At 31.4% G+C, this 22,199-nt stretch overlaps 6 protein-coding genes, 1 long non-coding RNA gene and 1 other non-coding gene across 9 annotated transcripts; 4 read left to right on the top strand and 4 right to left on the bottom strand.

Annotated features, from left to right (window-relative positions):
• The first annotated feature begins 49 nt into the window (after window positions 1-49).
• Window positions 50-7,625, top strand: LOC132905379 (GTPase-activating protein and VPS9 domain-containing protein 1). 2 transcript variants are annotated; one of them, XM_060956640.1, is made up of 17 exons: window positions 50-270; window positions 526-596; window positions 699-897; window positions 989-2,333; window positions 2,734-2,924; window positions 3,188-3,347; window positions 3,416-3,589; window positions 3,664-3,825; window positions 3,917-4,184; window positions 4,309-4,406; window positions 4,492-4,928; window positions 5,113-5,608; window positions 5,754-5,989; window positions 6,084-6,340; window positions 6,440-6,651; window positions 6,746-7,131; window positions 7,240-7,625. In XM_060956640.1, the coding sequence occupies exons 3-17, from the start codon at window positions 766-768 to the stop codon at window positions 7,369-7,371; spliced, it is 4,686 nt and encodes a 1,561-aa protein (XP_060812623.1). In that variant the 5' UTR covers window positions 50-270; window positions 526-596; window positions 699-765; the 3' UTR covers window positions 7,372-7,625. The 2 variants fall into 2 exon arrangements, with proteins under 2 accessions (XP_060812623.1, XP_060812625.1); XM_060956642.1 differs by having other exon boundaries at window positions 54-596; window positions 4,309-4,397.
• A 1,272-nt stretch (window positions 7,626-8,897) lies between these two features.
• On the top strand, window positions 8,898-10,525 carry LOC132905418 (probable 18S rRNA (guanine-N(7))-methyltransferase). The gene is made up of 5 exons (XM_060956721.1): window positions 8,898-9,268; window positions 9,334-9,371; window positions 9,456-9,634; window positions 9,717-10,143; window positions 10,236-10,525. The coding sequence occupies exons 1-5, from the start codon at window positions 9,230-9,232 to the stop codon at window positions 10,378-10,380; spliced, it is 828 nt and encodes a 275-aa protein (XP_060812704.1). The 5' UTR covers window positions 8,898-9,229; the 3' UTR covers window positions 10,381-10,525.
• Window positions 10,526-10,615: 90 nt separating this feature from the next.
• Window positions 10,616-11,988, bottom strand: LOC132905419 (large ribosomal subunit protein mL46). The gene is made up of 4 exons (XM_060956722.1): window positions 11,777-11,988; window positions 11,303-11,650; window positions 11,082-11,224; window positions 10,616-10,999 (listed from the first exon to the last, which is right to left on the bottom strand). The coding sequence occupies exons 1-4, from the start codon at window positions 11,835-11,837 to the stop codon at window positions 10,727-10,729; spliced, it is 825 nt and encodes a 274-aa protein (XP_060812705.1). The 5' UTR covers window positions 11,838-11,988; the 3' UTR covers window positions 10,616-10,726.
• A 222-nt stretch (window positions 11,989-12,210) lies between these two features.
• Window positions 12,211-14,257, top strand: LOC132905416 (vacuolar protein sorting-associated protein VTA1 homolog). The gene is made up of 5 exons (XM_060956720.1): window positions 12,211-12,411; window positions 12,712-12,920; window positions 13,014-13,448; window positions 13,650-13,817; window positions 14,007-14,257. Exons 2-5 carry the CDS (start codon window positions 12,812-12,814, stop codon window positions 14,156-14,158), a joined length of 864 nt encoding a protein of 287 aa, XP_060812703.1. The 5' UTR covers window positions 12,211-12,411; window positions 12,712-12,811; the 3' UTR covers window positions 14,159-14,257.
• LOC132905738 (U6 spliceosomal RNA) lies at window positions 13,845-13,955 on the bottom strand. The gene has a single exon (XR_009657852.1). It is a non-coding gene; the product is annotated as a U6 spliceosomal RNA (small nuclear RNA).
• Window positions 14,258-15,134: 877 nt separating the features above from the next.
• LOC132905435 (novel acetylcholine receptor chaperone) lies at window positions 15,135-18,220 on the bottom strand. Its single transcript, XM_060956742.1, has 4 exons — window positions 17,391-18,220; window positions 16,146-16,284; window positions 15,871-15,977; window positions 15,135-15,782 (listed from the first exon to the last, which is right to left on the bottom strand). The coding sequence occupies exons 1-4, from the start codon at window positions 17,499-17,501 to the stop codon at window positions 15,669-15,671; spliced, it is 471 nt and encodes a 156-aa protein (XP_060812725.1). The 5' UTR covers window positions 17,502-18,220; the 3' UTR covers window positions 15,135-15,668.
• LOC132905446 (uncharacterized) lies at window positions 16,284-16,934 on the top strand. The gene is made up of 2 exons (XR_009657799.1): window positions 16,284-16,543; window positions 16,636-16,934. It is a non-coding gene; the product is annotated as an uncharacterized LOC132905446 (long non-coding RNA).
• A 138-nt stretch (window positions 18,221-18,358) lies between the features above and the next one.
• On the bottom strand, window positions 18,359-22,159 carry LOC132905381 (glutamic acid-rich protein). The gene is made up of 3 exons (XM_060956645.1): window positions 22,019-22,159; window positions 21,701-21,894; window positions 18,359-21,632 (listed from the first exon to the last, which is right to left on the bottom strand). Exons 1-3 carry the CDS (start codon window positions 22,079-22,081, stop codon window positions 18,794-18,796), a joined length of 3,096 nt encoding a protein of 1,031 aa, XP_060812628.1. The 5' UTR covers window positions 22,082-22,159; the 3' UTR covers window positions 18,359-18,793.
• Between the last annotated feature and the right edge of the window lie 40 nt (window positions 22,160-22,199).

Here is a 22,199-nt window from a genome sequence, read left to right as displayed (position 1 = left end):
TTTTATTTATATAAATTATAAGATTGAAAATTTTAACTGCTCAAATTCATCTTATGCAAAAAATTTAATACATAATTTAAATAAAATAGAAAATATATATATTTGAAAAAACGATTTTATTTAAGTCCGTTTACATATTAAACAAAGTTTTGTTTTAAAGTAAAACATTAATTTTTTAAAATAGACAAATCGGTCATTAGTTCAACATTCAAATCATTGTCGAGTAATCGAACAATCATACGAAGATTTAGATTTCGATTTAAAGTACAGGTACAGCCATTTGTCGAAGAAAATTCTAACCTATAAGGGAAAATGATTGTGCGTCGGTGCGAATATTGTTTCGAGATAAAAAGGACAACAGTAAAAAACCTTAATTCTGCAAGCAACGCGTAACTACCGGTTTTAGGAATAACTTAATCGAATAAAAGAATTTAAGCCATCGTCGTTTTAAGAAAGAATTTAAATCGACGCGATTAGTTGAGATTCTTTTCTCATATTTTCTAACAATCATTTATTTTCTTCTAGTTTATCTAAATATTTTACTTTCCATTAAACAAAGAAAATAAAAACAATATCTTATTTATCATTATATACAGGTATAGTTTTTTTATTAAATCAAGTACAATACAGTATGTTAAAATAATACATTTGACAAGTATGTAAGAAGCTTTGATACATTAGTAACTATTAATATCTAGGATCTAACGAGAGAAGAATTTGAAAATTATTTCACGATACTCATTGTTCTCCTGGGTATGCTTAGTAATGTCATCGGCAAATAGTGTAGAATCCTTGGGAACACTACAATGGGATATAATCGAATTAGCCAATCATTTGCGTCAAGAACGCCTGTTTGTTACTTCGGAACAACAAAATTTACAAATACTCAATGAAAAGGTATGTAATGGTTAATTTTTGGTAACAAATAAATAAAAACATGGAAATGGTTTATGACATTTAAACAAAGAATTGTTTGGATTTTTTTTAGGTGTTATATGCATCATCCAATTTAGCACAACAAGCATGGATTACAGCGCAGCAAAGAGTTAATCTTAATCAGTTGATAATGTCTAAACCATACTGTACACCAGCATCTTGTTGTCAAAGAGCAAATACATTGGAAAATTCAAATTTTGTCGATGTGTACAAGTATTTACGTTATCAGACATGTTTGTCATATGGGGAATTCTTAGGTGCTCTTAGAAAGTCTCCAAAGCTAATTGCATCATGTTTAGTTGAGGGGGACAAATTACTACCAGACTCTGTGCAAACTATAGTTCAATCATTAGCAGCTGGTTTATATGGTAGTTGTTTATTACCAGAGGATAAAATTTTGGTTTTAAAGTTATTGAAACATCTAATGCTGCTACAAATTGTACCATCTGATAATCCTCGGAGATTACTCAGACACAGCACATGTGCTTTCTCTAGGTTTTATTCAGTTTTTCATGAGAGTCTATTTTCAGCAAAGTTTTTCTTAACTGCTGCTTTACATAACCCTATTATACAGTTATTAATGGAAGATGAAATGTTTCTTGATATTGACCCAGATAAAGCACCCATAAGATTTCCTCCGTCTGAAAGATTAAAGAAATTTGGCAAGGAAGGTACTGCAGAGTATGAAACAAAGCTACAACGTTATAGGCTCTGGACAATTAATTCTCTATTCCACATTACACAAAGATTTATAATCAGTATACGAGAAAATATGCATTGTTTTCCAAGTAGTGTATGTTGGTTGGTTAGACAGATGGCAGGACTTTTGGGAAAAAGTGGGAATGTTGATTCAAAAGAGGTACATGCAATGTGCACTGATTTGGTTTTTACATATTTCATATGTCCTGCAATAGTAAATCCAGAGCCATATGGTATCACTGATGCACCTATTAGCTACATTGCCCGATTCAATCTCATGCAAGTTGGACAAATTTTGCAAATGCTTTCCTTAATGAAATACCAGGCTGTTGACAGCAAAACATTTGATCTATACAAGAAGTTCGATAAGGATTCCGTTTCTTCTATAATAGATGCAATGGTGGACGGTGCAGAAGAACTCGAGGACGAGCCTAATATCATTGATAATAATAAACTTCGAGGTCTTTCTCGCTCTGCTGCTTTATTTACAGAAACGGAATTGAATACATTAATTACGTTTCTGCAAACTATAGCTAAAGAAACTACGGTAGAAAACGCTTCACGGTCCGCTGCTTTTGAAAAGAAACAATTGATTGATATGCTCTCTCAGTTACCTTCCGGTTCCTTAACTACTAATAAATTGGCTAACAATGCTTCTGTTGAAACTACCAACAAGAAGGGAGGTTTATTAGGAAAAGGTATGTCCAGTCATTAGTTTTATTCCTTCGTTTCATCTTTTCTTTTTTAGTCCAATGATTAAATTCAGAATCGTCTCATACTTCACGATTTATATCTCGAAATACTGATATTAAATGTATTTTATTTAATATCCTAAAATTAAACTTGTCTTTCGAATGTACATGCAAATATATATTTAGCATTCTTCTTAGAATTCATTGCATTTTTTTTAGATGAAAAATTTCCAAGTATAATCTTTAAATAAATATCTTTAACGTAAATCGTTGATTAAAGAAATAAAGTACGTACAAAGTTACGCGTACTTACGCGTATATAATTCAATATTAAAGGATAAAGTGAAAGATAAATAAAGAAGTCGTATTTACCAAAAGAAGGGTTATTAAACTTTGATTTCTCTAGGAAAGGGTCGGGGAATTCGAGTATCATCATCGTCATCATTCTCGTCTAATACGACTAATGACGGGGTAGATGAATTGAATGGCACTTCAACCCCTGAAGAAGAATCTGTTGACAAAAATCCTCAAGATGTTCTTGTAATTCCATTTGGACCAAATACAGGAGAATTCGTAGGACTTCTTAGTGAACAAAAGGTATATATTAGTCTTTTTAATCGTTTGAGACTCAATCAGCGCGATCGCGCTGTTTCGATTTTGTGTCCCACTACATTTGAACGCTACGGACGACTGACGGTATTTTGTATTTCATTATTATCTTCTCAATAATTTGTATTTTTTTCAATGACATCGTATTTTTTAATGACATCTGGGACTCAAATGGTTAACCGATATTTAACTAAACGATAATCAACTGTTTGTCAAATGATTACTTTTTCTGTTTTTTATATATATGATAGGTGTTATGCACAGAACTTCAATCCAATATAGATAATGGTTCAGTTAATCTAAATCTTTCTGATGACATATCCAATGTGCATGACAGACAAAACAATTGTGGTGTTGAACGTACAGAAAGTCAAGAAAAAAAGACAAGATTTTCGCTATCTCATGATGAAGGTATTAAAATATTAGAAGTTAGTATATGTACTTTATAAAGGATAATCATTAACATTGAATGTTATTAGTTTTATTCGAAGGTTTTATCGGAAATACTTCGGATAATTTAGAAGCGGTATCAGAAGCTGCATCAAACCACAGTGTCGCTTCCTCGCTTGAGTTGGAAACGGAAGATCAAAATGATAATCTCTCAGATATGGTATCTGCCAGTGTATCAGGACGAGGAACGCCTAATATATCAGGTTTTGTTAAATAAATTTTATTTAAGTGTAAGAGTAACAAGAATCGTATTGGATCATTTGACAATTGAATCTAGGTCGTGACACCCCGTCATCTCAAATTATCGAAGGAGATGAAGGACGGACAGTGGGTGAAACTCGACAATTAGATTTACCTCCGTCGAATATACCGACCAAACAAAGTCGATGCGAAATAGATGACAAGTTCTGTAAATTTGAAATTAAAAAATTAATTGAAGGTATTTAAGAAATAAAAAGAAATAGTTTCCTATGAATACACAATATGTTTATACATCTTTTATTTTAACGTTTGCACTCGTACATTTTCAGGAGATGAAACTGTTTCGATGGTATCTGATACCTGGTCAACTGATGTTCTGGCTTCCGATAGCGAAATAATCGAGCAACAAGAGAAAGTGTTATATCCCCATTCGTCTGAGCAAGCTCCTCCAGTTTTACCAACAACGTCAGATTCAGTACCACAAGCTGTATTAGATGTTAGTGAAACTGCATCGGAAGCATGGAGTACCGATGTATTAGCTAGTGATTCTGAAAGATTGACAGAGGTCGATACCGACGATACTGCTAGCGTTGCAAGGTATGCTATATAGATAACAAAAAAAAGGAGACAATGGAGAAATAACAAAACAATATAAAAGAAAAAGAAAGATGAGGAAAATACAGAAAAAGTTGATGATGCATTATTTATTGTCATATTTTAGATCTGATGATACCGCAAGATCCGAAATCGAAGTTGAACCTCGTAGCGAAGCTGAAATAACCGAAAAAACCATGATACAAGCGATTCCTCGTAAGAACAGTTAATAATTTCAAACACATCTTATTACTTGATATTCTTATTTTATATTCAATTCTTAGTACTTATATGAGTCCTTAATTTTTAGAAAATGTTACAACAACCGAATGTGTGTCAACAACGAATCTTCGATCGATATCGATAAATCAGGAAAATATGCAATTTCCTACAACTGTTGTTCTTTCACCAACAAACTCTCTCTCGGCATCGTCCTTAAATATAACTGGACAAAATGCAAGCAGGTCTGATTATCAATCAAGCGGGACAGAATATGTCGACAAAAATGCCAACAGCATTGACGGTAGCTCAACAAATTATGATAAATCCATATGCGAGGACAGATTAGTCCATCTCATAGACAAACTTCACATTGAGAATGGAAAAAGTCAAATGGAACAAACTTCTTCGACTCATAATCGTATCAGTGTAGCAGCAGTTGCGCCAGCTTTATTATTAGCCAATCATATATCACCGCCCACATTGTCGAGCGCAGAAAAATCGCACAATGCCAACATAAAATTAGAGGTTTGTTTTTTCTAAATTATTGCCATTGTTGTTCTTAGTGCTACTACTATTTTATTCTTACTATTATTATTATTGTTATTATTATATTATCTTTGGCTTCTTCGATGCAATTGCGCGTTTTTATATGGCATTCGACTGGTTGTTTAATAGTTACGGTATAGTTAATTTTCGAAGCGTGTTTTAGTCGCAGGAATTAGAAAGTAGCTTAGTCAGTTCGGTTGACGAAACTGTTAACGAAAATGGCTCGGACGGTGTTGTTGGATTAAGTACCGGGAGCTTGGCATCCAGCAGTAGTTCTGGTTCTGAGACACGAATAAAATCTACAAGTTCGGAGTTGCCACTATCGATGGGAGCAATGAATGAGAGTTGCGATATGACGATCAATGACTGTCCGAAACCAACCGTATCCAGTGGAGCCATACCAAAAAGTATTAGCTTCGATATGACTGCGGAACGCGGAGACAAGGAATTGTTGGACGATGATCAGAAAAATAAAAGAAGTTTTTTTGGAAAACTGAAAATGTCTCTGCGAAATCGGCGAGGTAAGGCGATTCGTGGCACAGACGATATCGGCAGATGTTACGATCGAGAAGCCATCGGCGATAATATTGACATAGGACGACATAGATTACGTAGAATAATGTCAGAAGATGTGTCATCAACCGGTAACCCGAGCGGTGGTAAATATTGCTTTCTTTAACATTTTGCATTATAATAATCGCCGTAAAGGCAAAACTAAGAAAAAATAAAAATGGGGAAAAAACATAGACACAAAGGAAGAAATGTTAATTTCAAGATAATGAAAATTATTTAAAAATTTTCTAGATAGTACGGACGATATCTTAGCTAAATACAGAAGGAAACCGAGTGCAGCAAGCGATACGGAAGTATCTGTAGAAAGTAATCAGTCTCGTACGAAAGAACCTACCGAGGATGAAAGGCTTCTTATAGATCCGAATAATGTTGAGCTTTCCTACGCATTTGCTGATGCAAAAAGAAAATTGCGAATGGTACTTAGTACCGCTGATCTCCAACATATTCCTTGGAGTGCTGCATCCGAGGTGCTAAAGATTGCAATCGTATTAAATGTTTCTTACAAATTGAAACTGAACGTCATAATGCTAACAGGAAAAAATAACAATTTACTTGTTACAGCGGAATTATTGGTCGCAAAAAGAAAATGAATTAGTCGCCTTCCTACAGTTGCAGTTGGCAGAAGCTATCAATTTACAAGACAGAGCGTTGATAGCGCATTTACACGAAACATTACGTTGCGTTAGATTATTTAACGACGACGGGTGTAGAAAATTATTTAAATCGTTACGCGAAGATTACCAAAAACGATCTCCTTATATTGCGTATTTGATTAGATGTCGTCAAGGATTACTCTCTACATTGGCTCATTTGGATAGGTATAGTTACCGACCTTTTTAAAAGTATAAATATGTGCGCGCGCGTACAATTTCTTTAATAATATTGAAAGCAATGTTAATATCTTTACGCAATTTTAGATTATGTATTAGAGTGAAATGTGATCGAGATGCTGTTAATAATCATCTTGTATCTGCTTGCGTGAAAGTTTTTTTAGAAAAGAAAGAATCCCTTTTACTACGTTTTTGTGATGAATTTAAAAAGTTAACATTAGCAGATGAAAAACAAGACTTGGTCGATAGCTTTCTAAGCAAACTTAATACGAAAATAGACAATGATTCAATTTGGCAGTGTGAGTAAATGTTAATTAATTCGAGTTTACAAATAACTTGATATAACATATTAATTACTATGATTATTTGTAAATGATTGCGCTGTCACTATAGGTGCTTGCGAAAATCAACTAAATTTGGCAAGAGTTGTAGTTGAAAGGACTGTAATGGCACGTGTTTACCACAACGCGCTTTATCCAAATGGAGACGGTGACGTTTACAGGGACCAATTACTTCATGATCATATTAAAAAACTGGCCAATGTTGTAACGCCGAACCACAAGGATTTACGAATTCCTAAAATATACCATTACGAATGTCCCTGGCCATGGGCTCAAGCGGAATTAGCTGTGATATCAGCATATAAGACACCTAGAGATAAGTTGCAATGTGTCTTTCGTTGTGCTACCACCATCATGAACTTGCTTTCGATGGCAACCGAGAGGGGAGTACCCGCAGCCGATGATCTAATTCCTGTATTAGTCTACGTTATCATTAAAGCAAGTGTTTCATTCCATTCTTTCTTTTCAACTTGTATGTGTATATACAAGTTGGTTATTAATATTTGACACTAAGGATAGTAATGGTTTCTTCAATTATATTTTCAGACTAACCCGCCGTCCTTACTTTCCACTATACAATATGTGGATAGTTTCTATGGGAATCGATTAGGAGGAGAAGAACAATATTGGTGGACGCAATTTTGTTCCGCGATTGAATTTATAAAGACTATGGATTAAGTTGCACTTAATAACAAGTTATCGCCGGAACATGTAGAAATAGTGTATCATAATTTTCATTGTCGCTGTCGTCATATCTTTTCAATAATTTTTATTATTACTATCACGTTATTATAGTCGTAATATCAATCTTCATATCATTTCTTCTCATGAAATTGTTATTCTCATCCTTTTCAATAGCTTTATTGTTATTGCTGTCTATTATTTTTGTTAAAATTGCTTCTTCTATTATTATTTCTATTGTATATCTATCAGATATTTCTGTTAATCTTGCTGTCCTTATCAACATTATTAGCACCACTCTCATTGTCACATTTATCTTAATTAATTTCAAATATCAATTATTATTATCGTCACTATCATCATTGTCATCATCATCATCATCATCATCATCATCATCGTTATTATTATTTATATTATTAATATGTAATAATAATGATAATAATAATAATAATAATAATAATAATAATAATAATAATAATAATAATAATAATTGTTGTCCTTATTACTGTCAACATTCATAATCTTACAGTATGGCACTGTACATTGCAATGTATTGATATTACTAATATCATTATTTTCAACTTTTTTTTTTTTTCACATTATATATAACAATGATTTCTAAGCACAAAAATGATTCTAGTTATTCCTTCTTAAAACAACAAGCCACTATAGTAAACATGTTGTATATTGTTTTTTTATCTTAGGAGATGCATCTACCTTGCAATGATTTCTGTAGAATAAACTGCCAAAAACAAAATTCATTTCATATATAAAACATCAATTTTAATCAAAAGATAAGCCTATATAGAGAAAGAATCCATATTGTATTTGTTTAAACACAAAATTCTAAACCCATTGCTGATATTACTTTCTAAACTAACACTATATTAACTCAGTTAAATAGACACCATGTACATATGTATGTATGTAAGTACAAATAATTTTTATTAGTCATTTTTAGTAATATTATAGATAAGATACTTACAAAACCTGGTTTTTTGTATGTCTGTGCTAACATATCTTACAATTTTTAAAAATTAGAATAAAATAATTACGTTTAAAAGTAATAGATAGAAATTATAATGATTCATAACCAAATTCTTTTAAAAAGATCTTTGTGACAATTAAAGCTTTTTCATTTTTCCTTTTCTCTTTTTTTACATATTGTATCGTATAAATTAAAATATTTTCCAATATATTCAGTAAGCTTTAATTTAATTCCTGAATAGTTCAAGAATTTGTCTTGTACATCAAGAAATTTGATTTTTAAATTTTCTTATAAAGGTATAATGTAACTCCTCGATTGTACAACGGTCAGTATCCCTATTTGTTACATAGGAGACCGGAGTTCGACTCCTCATTGGAAATCAATCATTTTTTGGTTATATAACATTCTCCATAATCTGTCTTCTTGTTCATCTGTCGCCGCTAGATGGTTATAGTGTTCCATGGTCCTATGGTGTCGGTCAAACATCTATTCTAATAATATTTATGTTTAGATACGGTTTAACTAGACTAGATATATTTATGAGTCACTTGTATTTTACATACATTAGCAGCAAATTTAAAGTCAGGTAGGAAATGAAATAAATTATATGGAAATTTGTTTTTATTATATTATAATGTTATATATCGTAGTTTAAAAAGAAATCTGTTGCCGAGGTTACTGTAAGTGTTATAAAAATAAAACTTAAATTTAAATAAAATAATTTTGTTAGTTCCAACCAATTAGATCATTCAAAGACATACTATATACACATGTACATGAAGATACAGTAATATGATGTGACACATGGTTTGAAGTAATAATAACAATAATTTAAAATAGCGAAAAATAATTAAATAAGAATATAAAATGTCGAGACGTCCAGAACATCTAGCACCACCTGAACTGGTAAGAATAAACATTTAAATTGATTGTGACAGTGATGTTTTTATCTGTCTTCTTTTTTATTGCAGTTCTACAATGAGACAGAAGCTCAAAAATATACACAAAAGTAAGATCTCTAATAACAGTATATTTTTTAATTATTATAGTCTTTGATGTTAAGCAAATATATTTGAAAACTTGTTCTCCATAGTTCTCGAATGATAGATATACAGAATCAAATGTGTAAACGGGCCATAGAACTTCTTCTTCTACCAGAAGATAAGACTTTTTTACTCTTAGATATTGGTTGTGGTTCTGGTTTAAGTGGCAGTGTAATCGAGGAAAATGAACATGTATGGATAGGAATCGATATATCTTCAGCGATGCTTGGCTAGTATATTAAAAATTTTATACTTTCAATAAGATAATATTTTGTTTAATTTTAACTATTTTCATTACATGTATTCGACAGGTGTAGCATTAGAAAGAGAAGTAGACGGAGATTTAATTTTAGGAGATATGGGCCAAGGAATGCCATTTAAAGCAGGATGTTTTGATGGAGCAATTAGTATTTCTGCATTACAATGGTTATGTAATGCAGATAAAAATTCACATGATCCATCAAAACGATTATATAAATTTTTTTCTACCTTGTTTTCATGTTTGTCGAGATCAGCTAGAGCTGTGTTTCAATTTTACCCTGAAAATAGCGAACAGATTGAATTAATTACAACACAAGCAACAAAAGCAGGCTTTTATGGAGGCGTAATTGTAGATTTTCCAAACAGTACTAAAGCAAAAAAATACTTTTTAGTTTTAATGACAGGTGGACCTTCTGTTCTTCCACAAGCTTTAGGTGTGAATGAACTTAACTCAAATGTCTCTTACACATCTAGAAGGTTAAGTTCCGCATTGCTTTGATTTATGTTAAATTATTGCCCTGTTTATAATTTTATTATAGTTATCTAATTTCATCTCTTTGTTTTTTCAGGGAACGGATGAAGAAAACGAAAGGTAAATATTTGAAGAATAGTAAAGAGTGGATTATTGAAAAGAAAGAAAGACGTCGAAGACAAGGAAGGAAAGTTCCAGAAGATTCAAAATATACTGGAAGAAGAAGATGTGGGAGATTTTGACAAACATTAGTCTGGTCCTCATTCATTTCTGAATTTCTAGTTTGAGAGAATAAGTATTTATTTACTATACAGGAACAGGCATATTTGAGTTTGTACTTCAAAAAGGAATTGTTCGTAATAAAAGGAAAGAACTTAACTTCTTTCAGATCTTTTGTCTTCTTCATTTTCAACATTTATACATTAGAAGAAAAATATTATAAGAGAATAATAGAAATACATAAATATTGTAAAAGAATTAAAATTTACCATTTGAATATTTATTGCATAAAGACAAACAAATATGTAGTTAACAATCCTTGTTCTACATATGTATTTAAAAATTGTCTACCTTATATTGTACAGTAATTTAATCAGGTAATAAGAATTTAGCTATACTTTTGTGAACATCAGGGTGTAAAGTTTTTTTAAGTTCTTCTCTATCTAACCAACAGTGCTTTACATTGGAAGAAATATCTCCACTTATATATTTTGCTAAAAAGTAGAAAATTTTTGCTCCATTTTGGCCTTTCTCTTGTATATTTCTAGGATACATATATTGATAAAATCCAATTGGCGCATTGCCATAAAATTGTACTTTGATGTCATTTCCGCACAATTCTTGAACACTTCTATGTGCAGTCTGAAGTGATAGAAACAAATATTTTGTTGGTAATTACACGAAAAAGATTGTAAAACAAAAATAAAAGTCATGTAGTTCTTACTTGTATCATAGTTTCTCCATGTCTTCTTATACTTTGTGGGGGAATCCAGAAATTAGAATCGCCAACATTTTGTTCTACTAATAACACTAAATTTTTATCTAGCTTGCGTTTCAGTGATACAACTGCATTATCTTCTTCAACTTCTACAATTACAGAAGTTGAATGTAGGAGGTATTACATTTAAACCATTTGGAAAAATAAAATCATACATAGATACATACCACTTATTTTTGAAGCAAATTTAAAGTTTTTTAATTCTTCTTCCCAAGAATCTTCAATGTCTTGTATTGTATCCTTAGAAATAATATTATCTGTTTTTTTAGCAGATGTCTGTGTTTTCTGACTTCTGATCTTTTGTTTTCGCATTTCAAAGTCTGATATCATACTGTTTTCATATTCTATCTGTTGTAGCATGTTTTGGTATCTTACTTCTATATCTAACATGGGTTTTGTAATTACTGGATGACGTTCTAAGCAAACAGCGCTTAATAAATCCCATTTTCCTACAACGTCTATGTCCTCTTGCTCTGATAATGTTCGAGATATAACCTTAGTTATTGATGAAATACCTATGTCAAATGTTTTCTTCAAAGGATGGCTTAATAAGATTGTACAACAATAAAATATATTCGATCAATTTATAAAAAGCATTTTAAACAATAAACACAGTTATAACAAATTAAAATACAACTTACCTGGTGTTAAAAAAGGTAAACCATTTGATGTGCGTAATGTTAAAATTCTTCTAAACATCATTATTCCATACTTTGAGAAAAGAAAAGTTAAAAGTATATTTTTTAATTGAAAAATAAGGATAAATAAATAACAAATAGTAGTATAAATTTTCACAAAACTATATATATGCAGTAATGTTGCATTACCGGCAACTATAATTTTTAAATTATAAAGAAATTGATACAGTGATCACAATACCAGCTGATTCTATAGCTATTATAGCTTATGTCGCATTCTCATGATTTTCCTAATTTCACTGACAATCCGATATTATTCAAAGGACTTTCTTTAAAAAAAAACAACACAGTACAAAAGCATAGAAATTAGAGATATACATAAAGAAACCCCTACTTACAAAGGTGAAAGTTTGACATTTGTTTTAATATAGTGATAAAAATAAATCAAACAACATATATACATCAAGTGCAGTTTTTCATGTTATTGTCATAACTTCTTCTTCCAAGTATTGACTTGAACACTGTTTTATGAACACTATTACGCGATATGATATCAATCAATTTTACAATGTAACGTATGAAAAGAAATGATAAATATTACTGCATTTTACAATAAACTATTACCATAGAATCAAGAAGTAAGTTGTCCAGATTTACTTGAAACAAAAAATCCGCTTATTATCATTCTATTATTGTTATTATTCTTATTTTAATGATTCCTGATTCTTTATATAAACGATTATGAACGAATATCAGGCTTAAAAAATATAGTATTTTACCTAATACAATATTAATTATAATATATTATATTATTGATATATATATATTATGATTAATATTATAATGATAATATGAGCACTAGCTGATTTATTTACATGATTGACAATAACATAAATATCCTTTTCTCTTTTCACATGGAATTGATGTTGATATATAAGTTGAATACATGTCTTAAGGAACGAATATAATCCATATCGTAAGGATTTTGAAATAAAAGACAAAAAATAAAAGCATAATTTACATAAAATAAAGATCATCATGATTGGACCAGATTTACCAGAAATACCACTATCTTTGAAAAATATACAGCAGTATTTAAAGATAGCATCACAGCATGACCAACGAGATCCTGTTGTTGGTTATTGGTGTATGTATTTAGTTTTAATTTAAATTGTGTATAAAGAATAATTGTTACAAGTAAAAATCACTTTAAAAGTGGAATTATGAATTTTTGTCACAGGTCGGGTGTATGCGTTCCAAACAGGATTCAAGTTGTCAACCAAAACTGCAAAAGAAACAAATTTTTTAATGGTATTAATGGATTGGTTAGAAAAAACTAAAAAAAAATTACACGACAATGAAGCTATTACAAATGATGTAGCTGCCCAGGCTCATTTAGAAAATTGGGCATTGAAGCTGTTTCTTTATGCAGATAAAAATGACAGAGCTGCTAATTTTGAAATGAATGTAGTAAAAAGCTTTTTTACAGCTGGATTACTTTATGATGTATTAACCGTGTTTGGAGAGCTTACTGAAGAAGCTATACAAAATAGGAAATATGCCAAATGGAAGGCTGCATATATTCACAACTGCCTGAAGAATGGTGAAACCCCAATTCCAGGACCTATACAAGAGGGTAATGAGAATGATGATTTGAATAAAAATATGGAAGAAGGTAAAGAAAACTATAAATAATAGTATGTACATATGCACTTTATATTCACAAAAAATATGTACATATACAGATACATACGCATATGTATGTTTGCATATAATTATGTAATATGTTTACTTCTTTGTGTAGCAACAAAGGCTTATATTTTAATACAACAACAAAATTCTATCATTTTGCTCTATTTCATCTTTTTCATTACAGATTCACTAATAACAGAGGCAAAAGAAGATGATACATTAAACGCAGACGAATTAATCGGTACCCGTAATACTAACCCGCCTGACGCAGTACATGGTACAACAATTAAAGACAGTATCGACAAATGGTCTTCTGATAATAAAGATTGCAAAACTCTTATGGAAACAGAAGGTATATTGAAAGAAAGTAATTCAATTAAATTGTATGGAACGCTTCACGACTTCGCATGTCAGCCTTGCACAGGACCCATGCTAATCTTTTTTGTATCATTCCAATTTTGATACATATATGTACTGCTGAATCAAGTACCAATATTATGTTATTACATATTCGCGTTTGTTAACTGTACATATTTAACAGGTGGAGTTGAATTGTCAGTGGAGCAAATTGGCAAAGCACAAAAATTTATTAAATGGGCTGGAAGTGCTTTAAATTACGACGATGTGCCTACAACTGTATTGAATCTTCGAAAAGCTTTACATCTCTTAACCACTGGTCAAGAACTTGAATGATCAAAACTAAGCTTGAAAATGTTGATGAAATGGATTATTTCATCTAATCTAATAAATGATAAACTTCATTGCTTCTAAACAATAAAATAGATACGAATATTTATGATTTAATTAATGCAAAAGTAAAAATGATAAGTTATTTATTTGAATTGTTCACATTATTACAGCCACACCGAATTAAACATATTTTTGAAATATAAATTTGTTTTATAGAGGCATATAAAATCGATATTATTATTTAAACTTGTATTATTGTAATGATTAATATTGTAGTTTCGAATATACATATATGTATATACATATATATGTATATATGTATATACATATATATATATATCGTCAAATTTTAATATCACAAAACAAATTATTATACATTAGTGAATCTATAAAGAAGATTTTCACATAAAAAGAGATAATTAAAAGTTCAGAATGGATCTTGGTAAAATGAGAATTACAATGGAAATGAATTTCATTTCTATTGTAGTCAAATGTGTAAACTGACATAGTTCTGAGTGTGTCTGTGCGAGTGCGCGCACGCGCGCGCGCGTGTGGGTAAATGTGTGAGTGCGCCAGATTCATAAATGGTTTCCGTACCATTTCACGTAATTAATACTTTAATACTTTGTAATAAAAGTATTATCGTACATACACGTGAGTGTGCTTTACCACGTGTTTCTTCGCTATTTTAATTTTCATATTACCTTGTAGGTATCTTTATTTAGTTCAATTATCTCTGTCGATTGGAAACTTAATATTTGAAAAAATACATTCTTTTTTCTTATAAAACAAAGAGATATTGGCAAACCATCTTTAATTAATTCAAAAATTATACATCTTACGATAGTGGTTTAGTTTTAATCGCGGATAATAGGAAGTGCGTTCGTATTGCTTAAACTGTTTGTACGAGTAAGTTTTAATTTGTACATTTTTAGTCGCTCTTGTGAAAATACGTGTTTTTTTCTTAAAAAAAAAAAAAAAAAAAAAAAAGTAAAAGTTTTGATGCGAAGAAAGCACGCATGTGCATTACACTGCAACGATATTCTTTTAGTTATCGTCTAAGGGCATTTACATCTTAATACGATATCAAGGAGAACACATTGATTCAATTGGCAGTTAATACCTTGTGCTTGAGCTAGTATTTCATGATTCTTTGCCGTTGATTAAATTCTTATAATGTTGACTAATAATGATAGAAATTCATAGTTCTCGAGGTACTCGAGATTTAGAACGCTTTGAACAAATTCGAGTGCTGTCAGCACGAAAAAGTAGTTCGTGATGAAACGTAATAGGATTGAAGCATAACTTTGAAAGAGAGCATTTGATATGAGACGTAAGAAACCATACACACAAAATTAATATCGTGGAGCATAAGGAATTAAAGATCGAACGAAATACTTCTTTGCTGCGTGTATGGAAAATTATTTCATCGTGATTATTACGTGGTACGTAGGCGATAACTGACATGATAACCAAAGTCTTAATCGTGCGAATACGTATAAGAATCTCGAATTCAATCTTGTTTTTTACTTTTATCATCTACACCATTCGCCGTTACCGGTTGCTTATCTTCTCGTCTAAGTTGCCAATCTATTACTAGTCGGCCTGTTAGCATGAAAAAAAATACCTAAAAAGTAAATATATAGTTATATTTTTATAAGTGTCTGTTCTGTTTAATATATTGATTTCTTTTACAAATTTTATTTTAATCTTACCAGCGCTGGTGCAATCCTTTCAAACTTGTCATTCACCATGTAGTGAGAGTACACAGCCATTAACATCAATAACAGTAATATCGCGTTCGATGCATTTTTTATTTTGTCTGAAAGAAATCGAGAAGAAAACAAAGCAGATAATACATAGTTGAGGTAATGTTTCCAAGAGGAAAAGTTGCCCTAATGCTAGCGTATGTAGCTAATTCGTGTATTTTAAACGAAAGCGGAGCGAAATATTATTTTAATTAGATTAAAAAAAACAAATATTCTCTTACGACTTGGAACTATAGCCATTGCGAGTCCGCAAATAATTTCGAGCGATCCGACAACTCTTCTGTACCATTTACTTGGTACTTTAAAGTCCAATGTACCGGACAGTGGAAATACCTTTGCGTATTTCACATATTCTTTTCTCTGTGAACATGATAAAAGAATCGACTAATTAAATCATGTAACAGACACAGAAATGGTGGTGGAGGAACGAGTCAGGTTGAGAAAAGAACGAAACATTCTTATGAAGAAAATTGTCACAATTTCAACCTGGTAAACATATGCTGGCACTTGAAGCAATATTTTTGGCGCGTCACCAAGCGGTTGGTTGATAGTTTACTATAACTTTGGACATTGGGTAACAACGAGGGACGAAAATAATCTTCTAACGAGATTCATCGAAGTGAGCGAATTAAATTCAATTTTCATCACATTTCAAAAAAATTTCGGATACTCGAACTTTCACAATATTAGTTTATTTTATTTCTTTTTCAGGAATATAGAAACGAAGGAAACTTAAATAATATGAAATAAACTTATTAATAACGGGCATTTGACTACATTTTTTTATAAAATCTGAAGCTGTCCCTGTTGTTTCGTTTCCGAATTTGTACACAAAAACTATTACAGATTCGTTCTTTTTCTTAATTTTTTTTGCTTATTTTTCATTGTATTTTCTGTCACGTATTTTTGTTGGAATTTTAAAAAATTGTGTAAGAAATAGGAAATCAACAAAAATGGAAAAAAGAAACAAATATCTATATAAGGAAACAAAGCGTGAAAAAAAGAGGAAAGATAAGAAATATTCGTAGATGTATAAAAACACGTGTATTTTTTATTTGACACATAAAAATTTCAGAAAATAAACAGTCTCTTGTTATATATTTTGGATATCTAAATAGAGAGCGAAATATCAATTGTCATTAGAAAATAAAGAAGGAGTAAACGTTAAAAAGAACAGAGGGTATAGAAGGAATGATTGATAAAGTTGACAGGCTGTCATAACAACGCATAGTTAACACGCGGTGCGTCTAACAGACGAAGGCTAGACACACCAGAAGGGAAAAGATGAAAATAAGAATGTTTTACGTGATACAACGATCACTGAGAATAAAAATAACAAAGAATGATATTTCAAAGACAAATGAAAAACAAAAATGAACGTTAGACGAGGGTGAAAACCCCGATTGAATGTCAATTGAACATGGGAGTAGGGTGAATTGTTACATAATTATAGAGCAACTGCTCACCAAGTCCTTGTGAAGATCCTTACTAATATGAGAAGTCAGCTTCATAGTACCGACGAAAACGAAGAATATCCCAAGAAGAACTGAGAGAGACTTTAGGACGATCGAGCCCATAATTCGACAGCTGAACACCGTTAGCGACACGAACGTGTTAGACGTACGGAGGAATCGATTCGGAATCTAGACTGGACGAATGACTCGTAGCCGCGAATTCGTTACGCGCGACTCGTGCAATCTCGGTAAACTGTCTTTTTCTGTTTTTTCTTCTATTTTTCCTTTTTTCCCTTTTTATTCTTCTTTTTTTGCCTTTCTCCTATTTTTCTTTTAACTATACATATCTACAGAGTTTATAAATATATTCGTTCAACGATAGCGTTTCAAACAATTATTCGAATCGTACTTAGTACTAATTAGATACTATGTATGTACACGATATAGTAGCAATGTTCATACTTGTTCTTTTCTTTCTCTTTCGGTTTGATTTGGCCTATTCCGACTGCGACAGCGCATAACGTGTGCGATACTAGGACGCATTGCGTCGTGTCGCGTCGTGTCTCGCCGTGTCGTATCGCGACCCACTGCGTCGCCGTTACCCTCTTTCTTACAATGTAATTGGTGGTGGTCTTTCTAGAGACACGTCGTATAATCGTCATAGGCTATTGTAATTTTAACTAGTACCTCTCGTGCCTTTATAATATGCAATCTCTGTTGTCTATTTACAGATCCCAATTACAGTTTGAGCAGGGTGCAACGACACGAATTAGAATAACGAAACGTATTCTTTTGATAAAATAGATAAAATATCGTAAGATTTATTGACGAAAGAAACCAGTGTTGCATATATTTTCTCTCGCTAGTATTCGCTAATTTCGCTAGTGTGACAGTCTATCACTCTGAATCTTTCTTGCAAATGCATCAATTCGTATTATCGAATTTGCAAATTACATTGAAAAATCAAAGGTAAAAGGCAATTTGATTGAAATTTATTTTAATTAACACTGTTCCACGAAAAATCCTATGTTTTACATTAGAATTTACATGAATATATCGTAAAAATATAAAACACCCATTTAGAAGCGAAAATTGTTATTTCATGTACATTATATTTTTTATGCATTATTTACAAAAGTTCATATACCATCCTCTCTGATAATAATGACGCTACTTTTATATATTGATTAATTTTTTGCGAATGTAAACATTTCGAGTAATCGCATTGTGTATTTCTATCTTGCAAGAATCATGTTCCTCAATATATGAATGTACTATTCAACTCATTATTAATATTATCATCATAATGGTGAGAATAATAAATGAGTAATAATGATCAATGATCATTAACATTATCATTATTACTTTTGAATATTACATTGTTATTATTATTTATTTGTAGCTTTAATGATTGATCAACTCGTGTTTGCCATATCATGGCCATTTGTTTTTACAATGTTTGCAATGGATAAATCGACATTATGATTATGTTTGTTATTTATGAGAACAGTCATGTTTGCATTACTGTTTGCTAAACAAACAGGCTTCTTGCGACGCGCGAACACAACAATCTTCCCTTGAACATTCATCGACGAAATTTTCGTGCTTCTGTCGTCGTTTGTACCTTTTATTAATGATTTTTTAAATTCCTTTAATTCTATCTCTTTTGTTTTTCCTGCATATTTATCACATTTTCTTTCTCGCGTTATTCCCGTTATAATATTTATATTTTCACACTCGTCTTTCATTATTTTCGTCACATCTTTCGAACTATTTCGATTAATCTTGCCTTCATCATGATTGTTGGAATTATCGTAATTATTCCTAATATCATCATTGATAAGATCAGCGGTACTCATACTAATATCATTATTTTGTTGTTTGAATTCCGTCCCTTTAGACGTTTCGGAAATAACAGAGTTTTTTATTAGAGTGTCCTCCAAAGATTTATTCTGAGCTTTTGACTGATCCGATGTTTGTTCCATTTTGTCGTTTGACAAACAATTATTTTTCGTTAATTCAGAGGAATTTAATTCAATGCTGTCATTTTTTTGTAGTATGACACAATCTTCTTTTACATCATTCAAAGACGTCATTTGCTCTGCAGTATAGTCATGCTTGGCGACATTGTTTTCGTTTGACGTGACGGTGTCGATAACCTTTTCATCCGTTTGATGATTTTCACTGATCGAAATAATTTTTTTTGGTGAAGCATTTAGAGCTTCTGTTGTTTGTTCTTCCTTTTTCATTGATTTTAATTGCGAGTCATTGAAAATTTGAATGGTATTCGATGCTCCTGATATGTTCCCCAGCATTTTATCGCATGTGGGTGCATAATCGCGAATAAATTTTTCAATGTTCTCCACGTTTTCTACGCTTTCGATACTCTCTTTACTTTTGTGACTTTTGTTGTCTGGAATACATGTGATGTTGGTATCTGAGATTGGAATTGTTTGCAGAGTATCGGAAGGTGTTTTTAATTTCTCCACCGTTTCATTTCTCACAGTATTGTATATCGGATTCATTATCGACGTATTATTTACCGTGGAAGGAAGATCTTCCGATATTTTTTTACCGATAACTTGCCGATCTTTCAATCCTTCGTATTTATCGTCCGCATCTTTAAGCGAACTATTATTTGAACTATTTGAAATTTCACCATCTTCCAAATCTATGAATGAATTTTTTAATTCTTCTTTGGCATATTTTTGTAATTCATCGTCAATTTCCAACTCATTTACTGTTTGTGTAATTCCAACATCTTTTCTATTCATTTCTCGTGAAACTTGGGAATGTTTTGGATGCTCGATCAAATTTTCTGCATTGATCTTACGATATGAACATTTGCTATGTTCATCGTGTTTATCTTCATCGTATCGTTTAATTGATTTATCAGCATTCTTTAGCCGTATTTTTCGTGACTCGTGTTCGTTGTAATAATTTTGAGTTTTTTTTAGATCATCCAATTTCTGACCTGCTGAAATTCGATCAACAGTAGAATGCTTCGTTCCGCGGACACTGCTGGAATCTTTCTTAGAGATTTTGGACTTGTCTGTCGCACCGGTGCTTCGAAAATTATAACGTTTCTCAAACTTTTCATCGTGAATGTTTTGCTTGCTATATTGATTTCGTCCGTATTTGTCTTCCCGGTTTGACTTTGTATACGGTGTTGATCTCACACGTGATCGATGATCATCCATGCGATGATATTCTCTTTGCTTATCTCTATGACTACGATGTTCATTATAATTGGATCGATAATTGTCTCTTTCCAAAATCTCAGTACAACGATAACTTATTTCTTTCTTATCTAAAATAGATGTTGCACTTTGGGCGTTGCGTCGTTTCGAGGAATGTTCATTAATATCTCTTCTGTCACATAATAAGTTCCTCTTACTTTTCTTATCTTTTTTCTCGTCTTCTCTATTTGCATCTTCAACGAAGTATCCATGTTTTTTCAGTTCTGTGTTCGAATTACGAGTGTATTCTAAACTTTTTATGTTGAGTTCTTTTTCTTTAGAATGAGTGGAAGATTCAGAGTTGGTTGGATACAGAAGGAGCATGGATTTCTCCTTGGATTCAGAGATGTTATTATCTATTTCTTTTTTTGTTGTTTCAAAGCAATGTTCTGCTTCAGTAGATTTTATTCGTTTCGCATGAATGTGCCTGCTTGTTTCTTCACTTGCTCTCTTCCCTTTATGAGTTGTACTATTGGTAAATATTGGTTTTCGCTGAAATACAGAACTCATCTCGTTTTTATTGTTTGATTGAAGATCTTTTATTGTACTTCTCGAGTCTGTTAAAGGACTTTTTACATGTTCACCTCCTTTATATTGCGTAATTGTAGGAGACTGAATTTCTTTTATATTACAATAGTTAATGTCGCTTAAAAAACCATTTTCTTTGTCACTTTCAACTACATATCCTTTATTGTTTTTATTATCATTATCACTGCTACTTAACTTATTTGATTGTTTATCTTTCTTTTCTAAATTCTGTTCATCTATCATCCTTTTAAGCAATCGTTCACCAAAGACAGTGATCGGAACTAAGGTAGACTTATTTTGTTGATCCTTGCTTTGACTATACAAACTGTCTACTGCCAACATTTCAGTACCATTTTCATCAGCAGGAAAACAAATATCAGTTGATTTGTGATATATATTTACAACAGTTTCACAAACATTAGATTTATGATTGACATAGTCATTTGTTTTAGAATACATGTTTCTTCTGAATGTTACATCATCTAACCTGTAATAATTATATCACGTAGAATATATTTTTAAAATGTTAGGAAATTATCAGTTAAATCTACTTACTTTTTTCTTAACTCATCTATCATCTTATCCTTCCGTGCAATTTCTGCTTTTGCAGTTTTCAATAATGAAAATAAATTACTTTCCAAATTTTTATTAACCTTTTGAAAATTCTCTAATTTTGTTGTGAGTTCTGCAATCTGTTTTTTCAAATTTACTTGTTCCTTCACAATATTTTCTCCGTTATTTGACACAAACTGAAATAGTATAATATATAAAATTTGTTGTTTATATTCACTGTACTTTATACGATATAAGAATAATAACGTATAACTTAACCTAGCCATAAAGTGCAACTAGGTTATATTTTGTAATACCTACGTTTTGATGGAACTCTGTTCCAAAATCTGGCAAATCTTCATAAATATCAATATCATCCTCCATGCTTTTTACTGATTTCTATAATAAAAATTTTGATTGAAAACATATATTCTATAATTGATATAATTTCCCCATTTTTATCAGTCACGTCACGAGGTAGATCTTACATATATACGTATTT

This window comes from Bombus pascuorum, chromosome 3 (assembly GCF_905332965.1).
Source record: "Bombus pascuorum chromosome 3, iyBomPasc1.1, whole genome shotgun sequence".
Classification (NCBI taxonomy): Eukaryota; Metazoa; Arthropoda; class Insecta; order Hymenoptera; family Apidae; genus Bombus; species Bombus pascuorum.
This window is presented reverse-complemented; position numbering and strand designations above follow the sequence as displayed.